The sequence below is a fragment of the Mercenaria mercenaria genome, chromosome 19 (genome assembly GCF_021730395.1).
Source record: "Mercenaria mercenaria strain notata chromosome 19, MADL_Memer_1, whole genome shotgun sequence".
Taxonomy (NCBI): domain Eukaryota; kingdom Metazoa; phylum Mollusca; class Bivalvia; order Venerida; family Veneridae; genus Mercenaria; species Mercenaria mercenaria.
In genome coordinates this window covers 28,221,693-28,244,070 of record NC_069379.1, presented here as the reverse complement: position 1 = coordinate 28,244,070, position 22,378 = coordinate 28,221,693, and the positions used below count along the sequence as shown (strand labels likewise).

Genomic DNA, 22,378 nt, shown 5'->3' with positions numbered 1-22,378 from the left:
AAATGAAAGTACATACACAGAGCAAATAAGTCATTTCATTTATTACTGTCAATCTTGATGGTATTGTAATATTTCACCTGTAGTATACCATATTGCAATAAACATACTTCAGACCATGCTTGACACAGATTGCAGATAAAAAATGTGAAAAATAGGATAGAGAGATTAATGAGCAAAATGAGAAGAGATTCGTCACAAAGGTTTTTTAGACTATTAGATGAATGCTTAACAGGTAAACAACTTAGGAGCAATGAAGGCCGCCATTGTTCCACTGTAAAAGTGAGGGCCAATATGATAATGACTTATGATTAAGCCCCCATCATTTTGTTGAAAAAAAAAAGTCTTTTTTCAACAAAAACAGTAAACCAATTGAAATGTAAGTATTGATATATATTTAGCAGCTTTGAGTATTCTCCACTGATTACGGATCATGGTGTTATCTAAATATACAAAAATGTAAAACTCGACAAAACAAAACAATATGATAAACATTTCGGCAAGTTATGTCAAAATCAATTCAGTCAGATTAAGATAACAAGGAGCGGAGACGAACAATAATCTTTAAGACTGTTTTAAGACAGACACACGAACGGACAGAAATGAATATAAATGGTCTGCATTTCTATATACCTTCGGTATTTCGTTGGAGGACAAAGACATCTGAGAGATAAATTCCAGTTCCGAAAAAAAAGGTAATAACACCAGTTGAAAAAACAAAATAGATTAACGCGTAGTCTTGATGGGTGATTTTGGATTTTTCATGAATGACTTTAGATATCCTAATAATTTAATAATTTTAACTAATTACATATGAAACTACTATAATTGAAATTACTCGCCAGTCAATTTTTGTGACAAAAATGAGACAATAAAAACCAGCATCGCAATTTCTTTTTTTTGGATTTAACGTCGCACCAACACATGATAGGTCATATAGCGACTTTCCAGCTTAAATGGTGGAGGAAGACCCCAGGTGCCCCTCCGTGCATTATTTCATCACGAGCGGGCACCTGAGTAGAACCACCGACCTTCCGTAAGCCAGCTGGATGGCTTCCTCACATGAAGAATTCAACGCCATTCAACTTTTTTTATTGTGAGCCACCATGTTTCACATCTTCTGACGATTTTTCCCTAGTTACATCATTATCAATAGACCGTTCAATAATATCCTCATCGTTTACTGTTCTTGTTTTCGTAAGCTCATGGGTTACATCTACTGAAGAGTTATCTTCTACCAGATCAGTTATACTATATCATTCATAACCAGTCGGGCTACCTTTGTCACTATCTAGCTGTGTACATTTTAGATGGTCACATTCATACTTGCTTTTCATAGATGATTTTAACACCAGAAAATCAAAATATTCATTTTCTAATCGGATAAAAAAATATAACGTTTGACAGGAATTTGTTCTAGTGGTTTCAGTTTTGTTTGTGTCGTCTCTTTTTAATACATGTATGCAGGCAAGGTATAGCGTAGCAGTGGCAAAAACTGAGGCAGAAGTTTATTAATTTTTAAATTATTTTGAAAACTGATGAAAAAGATCATGTGGCAAATAAATTTGTTATAGTGATTGCTTGTGTCAATTACTTAAATATCTGTCGCTGCAAAGTAAAGCTATTGACCGGACCAAAAAGTGACCTATTTTCTTTGGCCTCTAAATGTTACATTGACCTTTAAAGACGACAGGGGCCAAGGTCTTGTACGTGACATGTCGTCTTATTACTGGGACCAATTGTGCCAGGTGATTTTGAAATCCCTTGATGAATGGTAAAGTTGTGGAACGGGCATGAATATGATGCTCGTAACCTGTGACCTCCAAGTGCGGACTGACTTCTTAGCTTGGGCACGACATATTGCCTAATTTTGGGAAACATTTGTGCCAAATAAGTTCAAAATCCCTCAGTGAGTGGCAGAGTCATGGACAGGGCACAAAAAGACCGTGTTAAGTCTGACCTCAAAGTGTGACTTGATCTTGTAGCTAGGGGCCTTAGCCTTGTGAATGGCACATCGTCTAATCACGGGAAACATATGTGCCAGACAATTTCAAAATCCCTGAATGGCAGAGTTATGATTTGGACACAGACCCTGATAACCTCTAAAAGTGTGACATTGACCTTGGAGCTGGGTCTTGCACGTGATTCTTTGTCTTATTATGGGTAACATGTGTGCAAAATTTAAAATTCCTCCATAAATGACAGAGTTATGGACCGGACACGAATTGTGAAAAAAAGCGCGGACAAATAAACATTATTGCTTAAATGCTAGAAAGAAATTTATCTAAAAAAAAACAAAAGGAAAGAGATTTTATTGTCAAGCCCGCTTGCGGAAGCGAAGTTGTCCAAATGGCTGTTCGGTGTATGTGTGTGAGTGCGTGCGTGCGTCAGTGCGTGCGTCTGTGCGACCGTCGGGATTTGTTTGTCCGGACAATAACTTTGACACGCATGTAGCAATCTTGTTTATATTTGGTGTGAATGTTAACCTCAGTGAGACGGAGTGTCATGCGCAAACCCCAGGTTCCTATCTTAAAGGTCAAGGTCACACTTACAGGTCAAATGTAAAATTCAAAAATGACTTTGTTCGGAGCATTTCTTCTTCATGCATGGAGGGATTTTGATGTAACTTGGCACAATTATTCAACATCATGAGACGGAGTGTCATGCGCAAAAAACAGGTCCCTAGGCCTAAGGTCAAGGTCACACTTAGAGGTCAAAGGATACAAGAATGACAACTTCGTCCGGAGCATTTCTTCTTCATGCATGGAGGGATTTTGATGTAACTTGGCACAAATGTTCACCACCATGAGACGGAGTGTCATGCGCAAGAACCAGGTCCCTAGGTTTAAGGTCACACTTAAAGGTCAAAAGTCAGATACAAGAATGACTTGCTCTGGAGCATTTCTTTTTGATGCATAGAGTGATTTTGATGTAACTTGGCACAATTGTTCATCATCATGAGACGGAGTGTCTTGCGCAAGATCCTAGAATTACTTCCCTTTATTGTTACTATAAATAGCTTATATTCGTAACATTTTTATTACTGGTCGTAGGGAAAAATCAAGACCTCTTTTCTGTAGTACAACATGCATTTTACATCCAACTTTCAGGTGTTTTTTGACCTATTTCTATTGGTAAGAATTTTATGTGGACTTAGAATTTTTTTAAGATTTACGTCCCTTTGTTGTCACTTTAAATAACTTATACTGTAACTTTTTGCAATCTCATTTTTATTTTGCATAAATGTTTGCCTCAATGAGACAAGGAGTGTCATGTGCAACTCCCAGTCCTCTTGACAGCTGGCGGGCTCGACATGTTGCCTGTGGGCATTTAGTCTGTTGAGAGATTATATTACAACTTAATGTTTAACCCGCAAATGATCGTTTAATTTTTATAAAGGTGTACATGCAAGCAGTTATTATAGAAATTTGCTGAAATCGTGTGAAATGTGCGATTAAGAAAAAATCGGAAACCTAAACTATGTTTTTTCTTCCAATTTACAGGTTTTCCAATACCGCTTTAATGGGCGTATTGATTTCTACAGAAATTTTAAGGAATATGAGACAGGGTTCGGAAATTTGGAAACAGAGTTTTGGCTAGGTAAGCTTTATTTCTTTAAGAGATGCCATCTGCATGTGTACAAATTTGTATACTTTATATAACGTTGGTGAGATTGTAGTGTAATAGGTTAGAACATAAACTGAAATGTCGAATGCTCCTCATACGTTTGGTAAGACACATTTGTTTGTTTCCTGTGAGTAATGACACTTTGACAACAGAATATTAAGATTAAACCCAATTTAGGTGAAATTTGCCTTTTAGCAAGGCCTATAAGTATTGTAAGAAACATGTCGCCTTGCTGAACTGAATGTTTATGCTCTTATTTGAATATCTGACATGTGTATTATGAAGTTATAGACAGGACCAACCTATCCATGCGTATAAATGTTAAAGTCCGGACAAGAAAACGAAAAATGACGTTAAGTCTTTGACCTCACAGAGTGACATTGAACGAGCAAACGCGAAACATAACAATGTTATGTTAAAAATTTTGTCAAACCGTTTGAATATATCCAACTATATATACATTAGTTAGAGTCTAAAAAAAGAATCTGAGGTCTCGAAATGTGACCTTGACCATTCAAGTAAGGGTCTGTGTCTTGTATGCGACATATTGTTCAGATACGTCAGATGTCTGTGTCAGTTTATTTAAGTCTTAGAATACATTCTTGCGCAGAGAATGTTTCTACTGTTTCTACTGGACCATAAATGATACGTCAAAGTGTGTCAGTCAGAGGTTTGTGTGAGCGATACATTGGTAGATATGACCAATGTATCACAATATCGTGGCGTCACGAAAATGATGTTAAAAAGTCGTTAGATAGTTCTATACAGTTTCCAGATTTCTTTTACATTTTATTACAGCGGAACGCATATCTGAATGTTGGGTGTATATCTTTATTTACATTTATAACTAACAAATTATTTTAGATCCGTGCTAAGATCTTGTACATGACATGTTTCTTGTTAATTTTATCATTTTTACCAAGCTATATTGAAATCCAAATAAACATAACAAATTTCTAGACCGGACAAGAAAGCACGAACACACGCTTGAAAACATACACACTCACAGACAGGAGTACGTAGCGCTATGTGATTCCCCTCCATTTAAATGGTGGGTGCGTACATATCCTAAATTAGCCATTAAATTTTCCTAAGAATCTTTCGGCAAAACTTCCGAAAATATATAAACAAGCAGTAGATTTATAATGTCAAACCAAAAACATGCTTTTTCCAGCAATCTTCTTTGTTTTCTTTACGGAACTTATGTGCGCATTGAGCTGTATTTACGTCCGAAGAATGTCGTAAAGCCTAACAAGAACACATGACCTAACGCATATTGCTGAGTGTCATCACGCGTCCACTTCCTATACGATACTCATTTAAACACTGATTATTCATATATGCAATTTTTGTTTATTTTGATTTTTAATCATTTTGCTGTCTTGAAAATTCTCCTAAATTATACATGATCATTTCGAACGCAGGCCTTCACTTGTTTTAAGATCGTAGAGTCGTACTTCTGTGCGACTGCGGGCTGTCGTAAGGCAATTCGGCATGTTTAAAACGTCCATTTAATTCAACGCGTACATTGCTTTCCGTAAAGATCGGATAATGACAAAATTACATTCATTTCTGGAGAATACTTTGTCAATTTTCATTACGGATGCAATACATTAATGACGTTATTGTAGAATTCCTCTTGTTTTGTTGTTTTATGGACAACATTCTAGTAATACACATATTTTAAGTGAGCAGCGTATACATGATATCAAATTATACTGTATTCATTGAACGACTTTTACATATTTTTATTTTGGTAGTCTACAGAGAGCAACGTTCTCTTCTGTTTGACTTGTTCTATAAATTATCTTATCTTTGACACAGCGGGTAGGTTACATAGGAACTTTATAAATTAATATCTATTAACCGATCTCATTATTAGAGGTACTGCACGTTGTAATATCTTTTGACTGTTGTTAACTTTTGTGATGACAGGGTTTGGAGATAATTAGTGGAAAATGTCTCTGAAAATCTATGAACGATGAAAGATTCTATTACTGTAGGGATAATACACGTTTTTTGTGTATTAACGTCCGCAGAAGCCCGCGGGATTGTTTGTGACCGAGACCGAAGTTCGAGGTCACAAACATATCCTAAGGGCTTTTGCAGACGTTAATACACAAAACAGACGTGTATTGTCGCTATTCTTGCATAAAAACAATACACGACGACTTTATGTATTGTTTTCATATGTGATGACTTGACGATTCCGGTACATTTTTTATTTACCATTCTTGTTGTTCTTGGAAACGGTAAACATGTTTTAAATATCCGTATCCAGGGCCCAGAAATAAACAACACCATCACAGCGCATCCTGAAGGTTTTTAACGATTTTTTTTTATCTCTCGTTATTACAAACATAAAATTACCAATAATTGTACATATCACTTCACAATTTGGTGCACGCGAGCACAGTTTCAAGAATAATAACTTTACATTCGAGTTATATAGAGTACGAACACAGTTTGGAGTACGGATGAGTACGAACGTAGTGTCAAGCTTCCAAGCTGTTTATGTAAATTTTTCGAGAAGTTAGATAAAAACATACCGACTGATACTTACCAAAATCATACATATGATTCCTAAAATCAAAGAATCGCACAGGTTACACGCGATTATTTAATATTAACAAAATCTGAATCGACGCCGAGTTCTAAAACGGGAGTAAACAAGGGATGAAACGAGTACGAACATTGTTGGGGCAGCGCATTTGGCGGTAGTTACTGATACAGCAAAACATTCTATGGTTTAAATTGCATCTTTTATGCTTCAAGTAGAGGTTTTTATGAAAGAAACAAGACGCAGATATCAGATGCCAGTCTGCGCAGAAATGAATATACGTCCATGGGAAAGCATTTCAAAAATAAAAGGCGGGTATTAACAGCACGTGAATTGCCCTGTGTGCACACGATTTTTCTCCCGTTCATACATGGGCGGATCCAGTGAAAAAAGTAGTTCTTATGCAAGAATGATCATCAAACAATGCTTTTAACAACAGTTACGGAATTCATTTTACAAAATGGCGGTAATATTTTACATCATGTAGGTCTTAAAAGTGTCCAGGAAATGGCATCGCAACGTAAAACTGTGTTGAGACTGGATCTAACGGCAGCTAATGGCACTACTGCTTACGAAACTTTCCAGAACTTTTACCTTGACGAGGGTCCAAACTATACTCTCCATATTGATCCTGGAACGGGCACAGCAGGTAATTAATTTAGCTTCTGTTGATTTTATATTGTATTGGTGACAAACGACATGCTTTTTTCATCATTTCAAACATCATTTCTATGTAAAGAGTTCTTTACATGGCTGAATAAGTAAAACAAGAAATATATCTGGTATGTTGAGAGCAAAAATATCAAATATTTTCTTCTTGAGTACTGAATTACACTTGAATGCGGAAGAAAAGTAATTATAGATAATCGGGACCTATTACCAACTATTCTTCTATAAAAGCAAAGTACTTAATAACTGCACGAACGTAAAATGTATCCACCTGAAAACGTAAAAAATATATAAATGTATTACAATCATTTAATAACTTCTTTTATGAACACTTTGAAAATGTCAAACGAGATGTATGGGTAAACTGTTTTTAAAACTATTGAAAAGACATACACTACAGAAACAATTTGTTTATTATACATCTAAGATCAAACTTAACTTTCAGTTTTACATATTCATTTGTGGTTACACCAGTTGTAAAAATGTTTGCACCTCGTTTCAGTGACTAGGATACTTACACTTAAAGAAAAATATGCTATATACATTATGCTGCACCAAATACATACCATCAAACCAAGCATTTTATCATTGTGCATATGTATGTTGTCTATCAACACATCATTTCTAACGTGTGTACTTTTTTCCTTAATATCATCGTAATCAGTGAAAAACTAGGGCTTGGACGATTTCAAAATTTTAAAACCGGTTAATCATTTGTATGAAATCAGATCGAACCAGTTAATCGGCCGCCATATTTGAGATGCTGTTTTCTTTCCTGACAAACGTACTTCCAGCAGCTGACTTCATTAAGAACCTACGTACTTTATCATTTAGAAGCAGTGTGATAATTAATAAGTCATACTTTGGTGTATTTTATTTTAGATAATATCACGACAAGCAAATCCGAGACTACTGATTATGTTCAAGTTGATGTGTTTTAGCGGAAATATACTGTGGATCCATGTGCTGGTCAAAGAAATTTATAAATATAAAATACGATTCGTGATACTTATTGTTTGAAAGCGATTAGCGCTTTTGCAAAAATGAAACCGGTTTCATCTAGTAAGCGAATGGGATCCGATTAATCGAGTAATCGTCCCAGTCCTATGAAAAACACAGCAAACTGGAAACTCTTCCAGGTGTTTCAATTAAACGTCCGAGTGACTACGCTGATGACACCTTATGAATTCAAAATCAGCCTTATCTAAGGCATTCGAAACGATGCAATACTTATGTTCAAGTATATTTTAAACAGCAAAATTGACATCAAATTCGCATCATAGGCTTTCAAAATATTTACATCTTTGCATCGTTTATTTACAGATTTCAGATGTGTTTTACTACGATTCATTTTTATCACCCGTTCTTTCTTCCCTTTGTAACAACAGGTGATGAGTTGAGGCATAACAATGATCACCATTTCTCAACTTACGACGCTGACCGTGACTCAGATTCTCGAGATTGCGCTGTCGATCGTCATGGTGGATGGTGGTACAATAAATGCGCCAGCGCCAATCTGAATGGAGAATATGTAACACCAGGAACAGTGCATCCAGTCAGAAGATTCGCAGGGATGTACTACTACTCATTTCAAAGTGTGAGATCGCTCAAAGCCGTTAAAATGATGTTCCGACGACTTTGAAATCCAGGCGGATGAAATTTCATTAAGGAAGCAGTTTTCATTTGAAAATCTTTTGGGAAGTTAACACGTGGTTTATGACATAAACGCAAATGAAACCGCACCACCTAAATATGTTTTAATCAGGAAGAAAATGTTTTGGTATTGATACCCTTAATGCATGAAACCTTAAAATAACATATGTTCATAATAATTATTCTGTCATTCAGTATTTTAACCTTGCGTAGGAATGGAATTATGTATATAAAATATCGACGTTCAATGTTTTTCATGCACATATTGCTTTCCAGATTTGTTTTTATTTTCATTTAAAAAAATGTACATCACGCTTATAATTCAGGTATAATAATACCTATTACATTCTTCTTACCAGTTTATTCTGCAAAATAATATCTTGAATTAGCAGTAACGTTTTCATGATCACATTTCATATTTATGAGAGAAATACTGAAAAATTAATGTTACTTTTGTAGGCATTGTTTAATGACCACAGAATAGCTGCAAACATTAGATTCTAGGCTTCTGATTTATTTATATGGCATAGTTTGTAAACTAAAAGACAAGTTTGAAAGAAGATTTTCATAGACATGACATATATATTTAGTGCATTTAGCGTCTTCATAAGCTCTCAGAATGTGTTGGTGACCTACTGTACCGAGGTCGGTTACACCAAATTCTCTTGAGATTCTGTGGATGTTAGCACGCAAAATCAACTTGAAATGTCGCTATTGTTGCATAAATAAATATCATTTTTTGGATTCCAGTACTATAACAACTACACGTTGATGTTTGTATCTGTCAATATTAGTAATGTCTGTAACCTCTAAAACCACTGGGACGAATTTAAAGAAACATCACAGGAATGATCTTTTGGTGGTCCTCTGCCAAAGTTGTTCAAACGATGTTGTTTCGAGCAGAACTCGTGGTAGCCGAAAGGAAAAAACTTTAAAAATCTTCTTGTCTAAAACCACAGGTCTTAATGATTTGATATTTGGTGATTGTTTAATTATCCCCCTATGGTCAAATATGGCTCCGCCCAGGGGGTCACATGGTTTACACAGACTTATATAGGGAAATTTTTTGAAAATCTACAAGTCCAAACCACAGGTCTTAGGGATTTGATATTTAGTGTATAGCATCATCTAGAAGTCGTCTTCCAACATTGTTCAAATTATTCCCCTACGGTCAAATATGGCCCCGCCCTGGGGATCGTCAAATTGTTTATATAGACTTAGGGAAAACGTTTAAAACACAGGTCCTTTATGGCTTTGATATTTAGTATTTAGCATCAATCCATCCAAGGTCAATGTCACAGGGTCCATTTTGTCCGTCACACTTCATTTTCGATCAATAACTGGAGAACCATTTGACCTAGCACTTCAAACTGCATAGAGTGATATACCTTACAGAATAAATGGCCCAGGTCATTTTTAGGGTTACTAGATTAAAGGGCAAGGTCGGAGAGGCTATGGAAAATCTTTTCTGATCAGTAACTTGAGAACCACTTGACCCAAAATGTCAAAACTTCGTAGAATAATCGGACATCTAGAGCAAATGCCCACTTTTGATGTTTTGGCTCATTTGATTAAAGGTTAAGGTCATAGTGACCAGAACATTGAAAACGGTTTTTGATCAATAACTTGAGATCTATTTGACACAGAACCTTCGTGTTTCATAGGATGATATGACTTACAGAGTAGATGACTTCTATATCGTATCGTTTTATGGGTTTCTTGTACATCACAGGGGCCTGAACATGGAACAAATCTTTCCCATCAATAACTTGAGAATCACATGCCGCAAAATGCCGGAACTTCATGGGATGAATTGAAATGCATAGCAAATAAATCTTAAGTACTTTGGGATCCCTCGATAAAAGGTCAAGGCCGTAGGGCAAGAACAGGAAAAACCATTTCAAAGCCATTACTTGAGAACCAAAAAGCCCAAAACGTCTGTGGGATGATTGGACATGCCGAGTAAATGATCCCTGTTCCAGCGAATCATCATTGTCTCTCCTGTCCTCTATTGAATTATTTCCTGTTACTTTACCTAGATTATTAAAATTATCCTCCAGGGTTTAAACTGGCCCTGCCCTGGGATGGGCAGACGCATAGTTTAAGCAAGCAACTAAACTCAGGTGAGCGATATAGGGCCTCGAATCAATGGTAACTTGGGTAGGAGTCAAATCAAGTAGCGATAACGTAACATTCGCGCCATTCCTTTTGCTGTTTAGACGAAATGAACGTCATAATTTTCAATGGAAAAGAATAGGGCGAATGTAAAGACTTAAATATAATATATCGTTAAATGCCGTGTTAACGGCGCCAGTCTCTAGTTAAGAAAAATGAGCGAGTAACCATTATAAAACTGTTTGTCTAAAGTACGAATTGATATTTGACCACTTCTGTGCCAAGGGCCGATTTTTGGCCTATGTTGTTTACTACGTTGAGTCCCAAGGGTCGATTTAGGCCGATCTTAACTGAACATTTACGCCGTTCATTTGATGTAATTATTTTCAAAGCAGATTTCTATGGAAATGAAAACATAAATATTTAACTGGCATATCCTGACGTCATTTTCAAGTTGACGTTACTTTAAAGACGTTAACGTTACAACAATTTCCGCCGAAATTATATATACATATTTGTGGTTTGGGTGTTTTAATCGTGATACAATGACGATGACGCACATTTTACGACGATCATGTAATAGAAAGAAATATTTAATTAAGATATTCTATACTTCAGAAAATCGAAATACGTAGAGCAAATAACAAAATATCATGTTGATAAATAATTATCCAGTCTTGCATACCATTTAAATAAAAACATATTACCTAGTAATTAAAAGTCGAACAAAGTTCTTTTAAATCAAAATATACGATAAGCAGTGTCGGACTAGTGAGAGAATACAGACAGGTACGTTTTAAGGAACAAACAAGAAGCATTAAATAAATACTCTTTTAACGCTCTGTTTGAGAAATTTTCCAATCTGTCGCTGCGCTGCCTTTGAAATGTCTCAGTTATACTTTTTGAACAAACATGAAAACCTATATCCTTCATAAAATCTTGATGAATCATTTTATAGATATTAAAGAATAAATGTCATCATGAAATAAAGTGATAGTTTTACTGGTTACCAGTGTCTTCAGCTTGACAAATGTGTATATTAATCGAAATGTAAAGTACTTTTACAATTAGACCCTAAAACATTGCATTTTGAGACTCTTTTGGCCGCTGACTTCGAATCACGTGTCCTTCACAGTTGCGGGTTCGAAACCTCACTTTGGGTGTTGAATTATTCTATGTGAGAAAGCCATCCAGCTGGCTAACGGGAGGTCAACGGTTCTACCCAGGTGCTAGCCCGTGCCTAAAATAATGCATGAAAGGGCACCTGTTTTTTTTCTCGACCATCAAAAAGCTGGAGTGTCGCCACTGTATAAATAAGTGTGCGAATGTCTGGAACATTTCTCGTACGAGACCGATGTGAAAAAAAATACACTTAGTAATCTGATATGACTTCCAATGAAGTATGTAGATGTTTATATTCTTTTGTGTTATAATTAGTATATTAAGATATTATTGTCATCGCATGTGTTGAAAAATGAATTCAGTTAACGCATATAACGCGCACTCAAACACAGACAAGCTAAAAAAAGAGAGAAAAATATAGTTTAACCTAATATTGAAAACCAGATTTTTTTTCAGATGACGAAAAAAAAAAAGAACATTTAAATTGTCATTTGTTTATATAACTGTCAGATTAAGTACCTAATTAAATAGATTAGGATAATTAGGACGATAATTTCAAGCTTTTGTTTTTTTAAGATGACGGAACATAGTTTTATCGTATTAGTTTTTGTGATTCACTTCCCTTTCATGACAATTTCTTGAAATACAAACAAGTAATGTATATATTTTTTAGACAACAGTCATTCACAATTTGCACACTTTCATGTTATAGTGACAAAAATTAATGTAACAGCACAGTACGTGAACTTTTATTTGTAAAAGTAGAGAAGTCACATGCTATACGGAATGTCTTTTCTTGCATATTAGACAGGAATTTTCCCGTGTTTTTACCGGTGCTGGAAAACCTCTTCTTGCATATCAGACCGGAATTTCCCGTGTTTTATTCGGTGCTAAAAAACTCTCTTTGTATGCCAGAATTCTTCCGTGTTTTTGCCAATGCTGGAAAAACTCGGGGTGTAAGATGACTCACGTGCTGCAATTTATGAATGAATGCGCAAATTCATAGGCTACTACATGTACAATGAAATAGTGCTTATTACTGAAGATAGCTTGGCACAGAAATAATAATACTAAAAAGAACAACCCAAGACAGTTGTATGAATACATTACTTTTACTATTAATAATTTTACTATAGCAAGCAATTAGTATCTAATTTCGTTTAAATTAATGGTTGGCAGAAATTGGTCACAGCTTCACATAAATGTCAATATACAAATACATATGATATAAAGTATATGTTTAAAATGCAGATGTGGAGGCCCTGTGAACAGAGGCCTAATACAGTATACTTGAAACAAACAAACTTATTACACAACGTTAAGATATACTGGTGGAGGCTGACCTAACCGCCGAACCTGGGATCAGAATTCAACGGAGATCAGGTATACAAAAAAAAGACATACAGAAGCAGTGACTACGTTAAACGTTTATATATGACACGTACATATTTCACAGTTCTGGAAAACAGACACTGTCATGTCCATACATTAACATGTGAAAACTGCCAATATTCCATGTGAAGCTGTAACGACTGAAGGGAAGGAAGGTGTAGGCTGAACTTGAACACATAAGATGTACCTGAAATTATAAAGAAAAAAGAGAACACAAGCAAAATAAGGGGAGTGGAGGGTGGGATATTAAACATCAGCAAGTATAAACAATCGAGGATTCCTTCGATAAGAAGCAAAATCAACCCTCGCATCTATTTGCAAACGACCTTCTTCTTCCATGTGCAAAACTGAAAGGACCCAAAAGGAGATTAAATCGCAACAAATATATTAATATACCAACAAGACATAAGCTAAAGCGGGCCCTTACAACAGGATAAGAGCTCCTTCAGTAACAGGTTTTGAATGGTAATCATTAAAAACACATTACTGAAGATAGCTTGGCACAGAAATAATAATACTAAAAAGAACAACCCAAGACAGTTGTATGAATACATTACTTTTACTATTAATAATTTTACTATAGCAAGCAATTAGTATCTAATTTCGTTTAAATTAATGGTTGGCAGAAATTGGTCACAGCTTCACATAAATGTCAATATACAAATACATATGATATAAAGTATATGTTTAAAATGCAGATGTGGAGGCCCTGTGAACAGAGGCCTAATACAGTATACTTGAAACAAACAAACTTATTACACAACGTTAAGATATACTGGTGGAGGCTGACCTAACCGCCACATGTCGAAAATTGGGAACAACGTGGAAAATTCTTGACAACCGCCACCAGTATAGCGAAGCAAACCCTGCCTGAGAAGCTGTGCCTTAACAATTTACTGCTAAAAAGGACTGACGCTTGTGTTGCAGAGTGAATAAAAACATAATATTTCCAAATTATGACAAGTGCATCCCATCCCTGTTGAAGAGACCCGTCACGGATTCGACGATTTCTGGTTAACGAACGTATCCACCAATGTATTTAAAAACAACAACAAATGAGCAGCGAAATTATTAACGCGTTTTCTAGCTCTCTCTTATGAAAAATAAGTTAATTACTCAATGAATAACAATGATACCTTGATTGTCTTCAAAAGGAAACAAGTGTAAGATTAATGGTTTAACTTGCCGCCATTTCATACCATCCTGACTCTGACACAGTATAGTCGCATTATGACGCTGCATTACAAGTTGAGAACACTCAGCTGATTCCTTGTCGTAACGAAATACCGACTTTATAATTGAACATCCAACTATCCAAATATGGGTAGGACGCACTGAAAAGCTGAAAACAATTGTCAACAAAAAAGGGCAACATATGGCAGGTACAATGAAACTGCTTATAGGCGTAAGATCTGAGTGACAACAGCTGACGTGAGAGGATTCTAATGCAAGATTTAAGTGCACTTTAATCCGGGGCGCAACGCCCCATTCTTGTAATATCGTAAGCAGACATGCTGCTGTTGCAGCACCTACTCTAAATAAATGTGGTTTATATGGAATGGCAGTCAAAGATTTCTTTAGAACACACTAAACTGACAGCGTATGACGGGTAGACCGTTTAAATAAACAAACAAATAACTAGTTTGAAGCACTAGATGGTCGAACAACCATATATATCTCTCTATTAAATCCAGGGGTCAAGTAGAACAATGTGCAAGATTGTAAATAAATAGCTACTCCTTCGCCTTTTTTCTGATCGTCCTTTGATGAATGAAGAATTATGCGAAGTACACCAATACTTACAATACTAACGTCTCCCTCACATAATGCGTGACCTTTAGCACTTATATTCGAGGAGTTTGAGTTCGAGCGTACAAGCTCACATATCCTTAAAAATCAAAATGGTCAGGGAAATTACTGCTGAAAACTGTAATGCCTAAAATATAGAAGAGCAAACAGTATTTGTCACCTGTATAAGTTTACGAAATAAATCAAGCGTTATAGGTTGCCTGATGTCAATTGTCCGATGCAACCTATCAAAATTGATAAGCATTCAACGTAACATAAATCTTTAAGTAAGATATTCAAGACTATTTATTTTACAATAGAAGAAATGTCCGAGATACACAGACATGTTGTATGACGAGCTACATTCTTGATTAAAAGATGGGCTAAAAGTGCAGGAAGGTGCAAGTCGTCTGTGCATGCAAGTAAAGCTGACACGATCGGCACTAAATATATAATATTATTATTATTTTATAATATTAAAATATAAAAAGGTTACGTTATTGCATATACGAACGTCTGCCCCCTAGAAGGCAAATGTAGAAAATCAAACTACTTCGAAAAAGCTGCGCGTCCTAGTTCATGTACGCCAGTGCTATCCGTAAAGAAGTTTAGGACAGAACTATCCAATCAGTGTAAGTCGTGGAAGCTGCAGTAACCATTAAAAGTGTCAAACAAAATGATAAACATATCATCTGTTATTGAACTGGTCACTCTTAAATGAACTTTTAACCAAATTGCACATAATAGCATAGAAACCACTACTAAATAGTCTAGAAAGGGAATGGCTCTGCTACAGAAATTAAAAGATCAACTTAGGCTTGCATTTTTTTTTTTTTTGCTAAGGGTATGTTAAGGCATTTATCTATAAAAAAACAAAAAAAAAACAAAACAAATTGGTCATACATTCCCTGAATTAGAGTGAGCCAAACAAACATAATTATCCAAGTAATAAAACAGCCTTTCGGATTTCCTCTTGTACCGCACCAGCTATTGTAATAAATTAGCAAACTTTTCCCAATGGCAGCAAAAGATTGCACACTCATAGGTAACGTCTTGTCAGTAAAATAATCCCCTCCTAAGTTGAAGGCTAATAATTTAAAAATCATAATTATGAACCTCAAAAGGCGAAAGGCAGATTTGATGCCAACTTTAGCCATTTCGCAATATTGCACTAATGAAACAATAGCTCCGTCACTCTGTCTAAAGAAGTGTACTGAACTGAGGAAGAAGACATATCAATAAAATCATTCAAACTTGAACCCTGCGGGGACCCTTCGGGAAGGAAAGATGGTGTATAATCCTCGAGCTACCATCTTTTTGGCCACAAGACTGATCGCGGATTGCCTGAAATTTGGAACAGGCATTTCTTTAAAAGGAACCGCAATTCTGCTTAACTGCTCTTCCTACATACTAGTAACTTTCTCATCAGCTACAGCAGAGTTTTGCCTAACGGAAATTAAAGTCTGACTGAAGTTTGGACTCTAGGGCGCTGGTTTTGTAATCGAAACCCTTTGTTAGAACCCTCTAAAAATTCAGCTGCCACTTATTTATTTGGATATAAAGAAAGTAAGACTTGTAATACTGCTAAGTCAATAAGGGTTTTGGTGAGGGAATGGAGGTTTAAGTGACCCTCTTTGAGATGCCGGTTTTGGCTATCTGAAGATTCCACGAGGTCCAAGTGACGAGTACCTAGAACGATATTGATTGGTAGCTACTAGTGATTCTGAAAAAATAAATAAATACTTCCTAGAGTGCTTCCCATGACAACGCGTACAGCTATGTTCGTATACACAAGCAAATATGGTATAAATACCTTGAAAACTAGTCATAACATTTTCTTGCGCACGGTATATATAGATACTCATGTACATTAAGGACCGGCAATGAATCTATCTTTTTGGCCGGAGCCTTTGACTTAAATTTTAGCTATCAGCCTGCTTCAGTAACAAGAAAACTCTGACCTTGACTGTTATTAATGTGATCTGAGGGTAACAATGCTGTTTACTCTATGAATTCGCCATTAACCATCGTAATTTTAACATTTGCTGAAACGTGGTCTCCCAAGTCGTTATAAATGCTCTACATTGGAGCCAACTCACCATTTTGTTCAACACTGTCTGACAGTGCAGCGAATCATCAGCCAAAATGCCCCTTCGCTGCGCAAACACGGAACAATGGTGTTCTGCAACAAGGCTCACCACAACCACAAGTTGTTGCGGGTTCAGATTCACCGGTTGCAGGGCTGAAACGGCTGGGTGGCGTTGCGGTGTGGCTGTACCATCTGGACTGTGTTGCGGAACTCCTTGGGTTTTTGACGTTGTCTAGAAATATTCAATTGTATACTTGAAAATTTGGCAAAAAGTATATTGATATATGTAAATTTGTCGCTAGCCCGTTATAAACTTTGAGATAGAAAGGAAAATATGAAAAATTTGCAATTTGGCAGCACATCAATTCGAAATCATGTCACCAGCATACACAATGTCTATAGTGGGCATTCAGACAATAAGACTGAAATGGTCAATCATTTAACAAATGGGCTAAAATAAGTTCATCAATATACATTAGTCATGAATTCAAAATCTAATTACCATACAACACAATGAATATAATGAGCAACTCTCTTTTTGTATGATAGAACATAGCCAAATGGGCAAACACAGTTCATCAATATACATTAATTATAAATTAAAAATCCGATTACCATCCCAACACAAAGTATATAATCGGCAACCATCCGTTTACCATCAAACACAAATTATATAATCGGCAACCATTTTGTTAATGATAGAACAGAGTCAAATGGGCTAAACACAGTTCCTCAATATACATTAATGTTAAATTCAAAATCCGGTTACCATCAAACACAATGGATATAATCGGCAATCTATTCTTTTATAAATGATTGAACATAGCCAAATGGGCTAAACACAGTTCATCAATATACATTTATCATAAATTCAAAATCTGGTTACCATCCAACACAATGGATATAATCGGCTAAAATAAGTTCATCAATATACATTAATCATAAATTCAAAATCCGGTTACAATCCAACACAATGCATTTAATCCGAAACCTTTTTTAAAAAATGATTGAACATAGCCAAATGGGCTAAACACAGTTCATCAATGTACATTAACCATAGAATCAAAATCCGGTTACCATCCAACAAAAGGGATATAATCGGCAACCTATTATTTTTATTATTATTATTATTAAATGATCGAACATAGCCAAATGGGCTAAACACAGTTCATCGATGTAAAATAATCATAAATTCAATATCTGGTTACCATCCAACACAATGGACATAATCGGCAAACATTTTTTCTTTTTTTTTTGAAATTATCAAACATAGCCAAATGGGCTAAACACAGTTCATCGATGTAAAATAATCATAAATTCAATATCTGTTTACCATCCAACACAATGGATATAATCGGCAAACTTTTTTTTTTTGAAATTATCGAACATAGCCAAATAGGCTGAACATAGTTCATCAATTTACAATAATCATAAATTCAAAATCTGGTTACCATCCAACACAATGGATATAATGGGCAACTTCTTTCTTTCTTTTTTTTTTAAATGATCGAACATAGCCAAATGGGCTAAACACTTAATGTACAATAATCAAAAATTCAAAAATTTGGTTACCATCCAACACAATGGATATAATGGGCAACCTATTTTTTTTTTTTTTTTAAATGATCGAACACAGCCAAATGGGCTAAATAGAGTTCATCAATATACATTAATCATAGATTCAAAATCCGGTTACCATCCAACACAATGGATATAATAGGCAACCATTTTTTTTTTTTTTTTGAAATGATCAGACATAGCCAAATGGGCGAAACACAGTCATTATAATCATGAATTCAAAATCAGGTACCATCCAACACAATAGAGATATTAGCAACTTTCTTAACGTTCTCTTTTTTTTATTAGAAATGATCGAACATGGCCGAATTGGCGAAACACAGTAAATATACATTAATCATAAATTCAAAATCAAGTACCATCCAACACAATGGAGAAAACAGCAACTTTCTTAACGTTCTCTTTTTTTTATTAGAAATGATCGAATATAGCCAAATGGGCGGTACACAGTCAATACACATTAATCATAAATTCAAAATCAAGTACCATCAAACACAATTGAGATAATAGCAACTTTCTTAACTTTCTCTTTTTTTATTACAAACGATCGAACATAGCCAAATGGGCGAAACACAGTCAATACACATTAATCATAAATTCAAAATCAAGTACCATTCAACACAATGGAGATAACAGCAACTTTCTTAACTTTCTCTTTTTTTTATTAGAAACGATCGAACATATAGCCAAATGGGCGAAACACAGTCAATATACATTAATCATAAATTCAAAATCAAATACCATCCAACACAATGGAGATAATAACAACTTTCTCTTCATCCCTAAGCAGTAATCATAAATTCAAAATCCAGTTACAAACCAATACAAAAGGATAAGGATGGCACCCTTTTTCCTAAGCCAGTACCAGCTGATACAATCAGACATTAGCAATTGGGCTAACTATAGATTATGATCTGAAAGGCTAACTATAGATTAAGATCTGAAAAACAGTCATCCTTCTACAAATGACAATAAGTTATAACTACTTTTTCTTTTGTAGGAAGCCAACTTGCTTTATATTTATTCATTTGATTGTTTTATTAACAATATTTTTCTATACAAACCATATACATTAACCATCAGGACTAAAAACAAACATACTGCAAGAAACGGTGGTATATTGAAAAGTGAACCTACTTATTTTCCTCAGAAATGGAAGTTTAATTACTTCACTTTAGAAGAAAATACTTTTCAGCGAGATTAAATCTGATAAAGTTGCTTAAACCCTACTCTGTTTGTAAGCAGGTATCATGAATAATAGACTCTTCCACGTGTTTATTGTACTACATATAGTTTAACAGACTCATGAATAACTCGCCACTTGTATACAGAAATCGTCTGCTACACTGCTAGCAGTGATGTTTACACATGTCTATTTTTAATCCTGCATTACAAAGGAATGCATTGTTATCAAAATTCGCGTGGGAAACCACATAATTACCTTCATAAATTTGCAAGACATATTACCAATTTAATAATTCGTATTACCTTCGGATATCGACCTGCTCTTTTACCTCTCGTTTAAGTGCACACCTTCCAGTAACACACAAATAAACACCTCAATACTCCAGGATTAAATTGTAGCAGGTCACAAAACAAATAGTCATTATGATAACTGCAAAGTATAATAGAAAAGCTATTAATCAATTTAATGTTTAAATCCTTCGGTAATTACACAGATATATCCGTACAATAAATACAACTATATTAAAAATAAGCAAATAATACCAGCCTACCTCCCTGCTATATAAACTGCATAACTTACAGATTTAAATCACTCAACAAAAATCTCAAAATACTATTTAATTATTCTCTCACAATATCTAAATGCGCATAGAATAAGTAAGTCCATATATTAAACATCAGCAAGTATAAACAATCGAGGATTCCTTCGATAAGAAGCAAAATCAACCCTCGCATCTATTTGCAAACGACCTTCTTCTTCCATGTGCAAAACTGAAAGGACCCAAAAGGAGATTAAATCGCAACAAATATATTAATATACCAACAAGACATAAGCTAAAGCGGGCCCTTACAACAGGATAAGAGCTCCTTCAGTAACAGGTTTTGAATGGTAATCATTAAAAACACAATAGAAAAACATTCGTTTTATCTAATTTCTGCTATTAGTTGAAGAAAACGGTATGCAAGAAGAAGAATCTATCACTAGTTGAAAGAGTTAATTGAAATATCTGGTTCACAGATAAATGTTTTGCGGTAACCCGAAAGAGCGTCGTTACCGCCTAAAGAGTTACCCTCGAACCAGGTATCCGAGCCTATTACCGCCTAAACATGTACACGAGAGCCATATATTTCCATCCACACCTTCAACCGGGCAGATACCTGAGAGATAGATATTACCATCCGCAACTTCAACCAGTGAAAGATTCTGATAATATAAAATGCTCGATTGCTTTATTGAGAAATATTTCGTGTAGGTATGCGAAACTTAACTTGCTCAAAGTTTCTTAAATGCATTCAAGCTCGTCACTGATTTTGACCGGAATAATTCTCCGACTTTTTTTTATGTATCAAAACAATAATAATTTTACGTTTCCGAGTATTTATTTTGTTTATACAACGTAATATAAAGCATGTTTAAAATTCAGACAATTATTATTTCTTGTAACATGAAAGCGTTTAAGATTCTTCCTTTTCAGGTTTATGTAACGAAATCGTAATAAAAAAGAAAAAAAATGCCATATCCGCGTTCAATTGCGAGAACAATGGTCTGTATTTACTTTACATTTTCACACCCGGTAATCTCCAGAATAATAACCTTTTGGTTATGTATGAAAATGCTTCTGCTGTGATTTCCGGTTATGATGGTTTTAAAGTAAAAACAGTGACACAGGTAAGGAATTCTTACGTTTTCTTTCGAATATTACTTTAAATTAAAAATCAGCGAATGCTATTCGATGTACGATTGAACGATGATTACATACATACTAGATTTTCAGTGCAGCTACCAACTGTTTGCTTCCTGTCAACTTTATAAGTTGTACACTTGATGACATTTCAGCGTTTCTGTGCCACCCATACCGCTTTATGCTATTGTTTTTTTTAACATATACGTTTTCTTGTGGCAAATAGTCGGCGTCAGTCGATCAATGTTACACAAACGTTTCAATTTATCTCCACAAAAATGTGTGAGAGCCTTGTTTACGACGGAAATATTGCATTTAATTAGGTGTTATGATTCGGTTGATGATGTTATGATTCTTCAAAGGAGGTTATGATTCTTTGTAAAACAATATCTGTCGAAACGGAATTTAACCACAAATACATGGATCGACGCACACACGCTTGACCGATGACACGGGGACAGTGTATTTTCGGTCGGAGCAGAGAATCCTGAAAGCTAGCTAGTACGTCGGACCACAAAAAAATCAGGTTGTTAAAAAAATCAATTGTTTCTAATCTAAAATTCAACAAAATTTGTTCATGTAAGTATTATTGTAAAAAGTTCGCATTTGAAAATCAAAGCCTTGAGATGTCTGGTGGATTTTGCTAGATTTATTTTCTGTTAAAATGCAGATCTATAAATATACATGTATGAGAAACATATACAAATGCGCCCCATATCTAAGAGTAACTTTGCCAAACCTTACATGAACTTATCTAAATTGCCAATTGGAAGTCAGTGATGTAACCATGGGCTGGAATACCTTATCACTGATGTTGTAAAATCTAAATGGTCAGTGTGAATGGATAGAGGTTGAAAGAACTGCTTGATCATTGATAATTCATCCGCATTGTTCATGAATGGGACTATTTTGTGTAGCACA

The 22,378-nt window shown here is 35.2% G+C and overlaps 1 protein-coding gene and 1 long non-coding RNA gene across 7 annotated transcripts in view; one reads left to right on the top strand and one right to left on the bottom strand.

The window, feature by feature from the left end:
• The window catches only part of LOC123541721 (angiopoietin-1-like), a 35,835-nt gene extending 23,662 nt beyond the window's left edge, over positions 1-12,173 (top strand). Inside the window, exons 6-8 of the mRNA XM_053531014.1 lie at positions 3,501-3,597; positions 6,672-6,833; positions 8,242-12,173. Coding sequence (XP_053386989.1) covers positions 3,501-3,597; positions 6,672-6,833; positions 8,242-8,495 — 513 coding nt within the window. The 3' untranslated portion in view covers positions 8,496-12,173. The remainder of the gene's footprint in view (positions 1-3,500; positions 3,598-6,671; positions 6,834-8,241) is intronic.
• A 663-nt stretch (positions 12,174-12,836) lies between these two features.
• On the bottom strand, positions 12,837-20,628 carry LOC123531628 (uncharacterized). Of its 6 annotated transcripts, none has more exons than XR_008368731.1 (4): positions 17,023-20,628; positions 14,939-15,071; positions 14,272-14,477; positions 12,837-13,322 (listed from the first exon to the last, which is right to left on the bottom strand). It is a non-coding gene; the product is annotated as an uncharacterized LOC123531628 (long non-coding RNA). The 6 variants fall into 6 exon arrangements; XR_008368732.1 differs by having other exon boundaries at positions 14,335-14,477; XR_008368727.1 differs by lacking the exon at positions 12,837-13,322 and having other exon boundaries at positions 13,329-14,477; positions 17,023-20,627.
• Between the last annotated feature and the right edge of the window lie 1,750 nt (positions 20,629-22,378).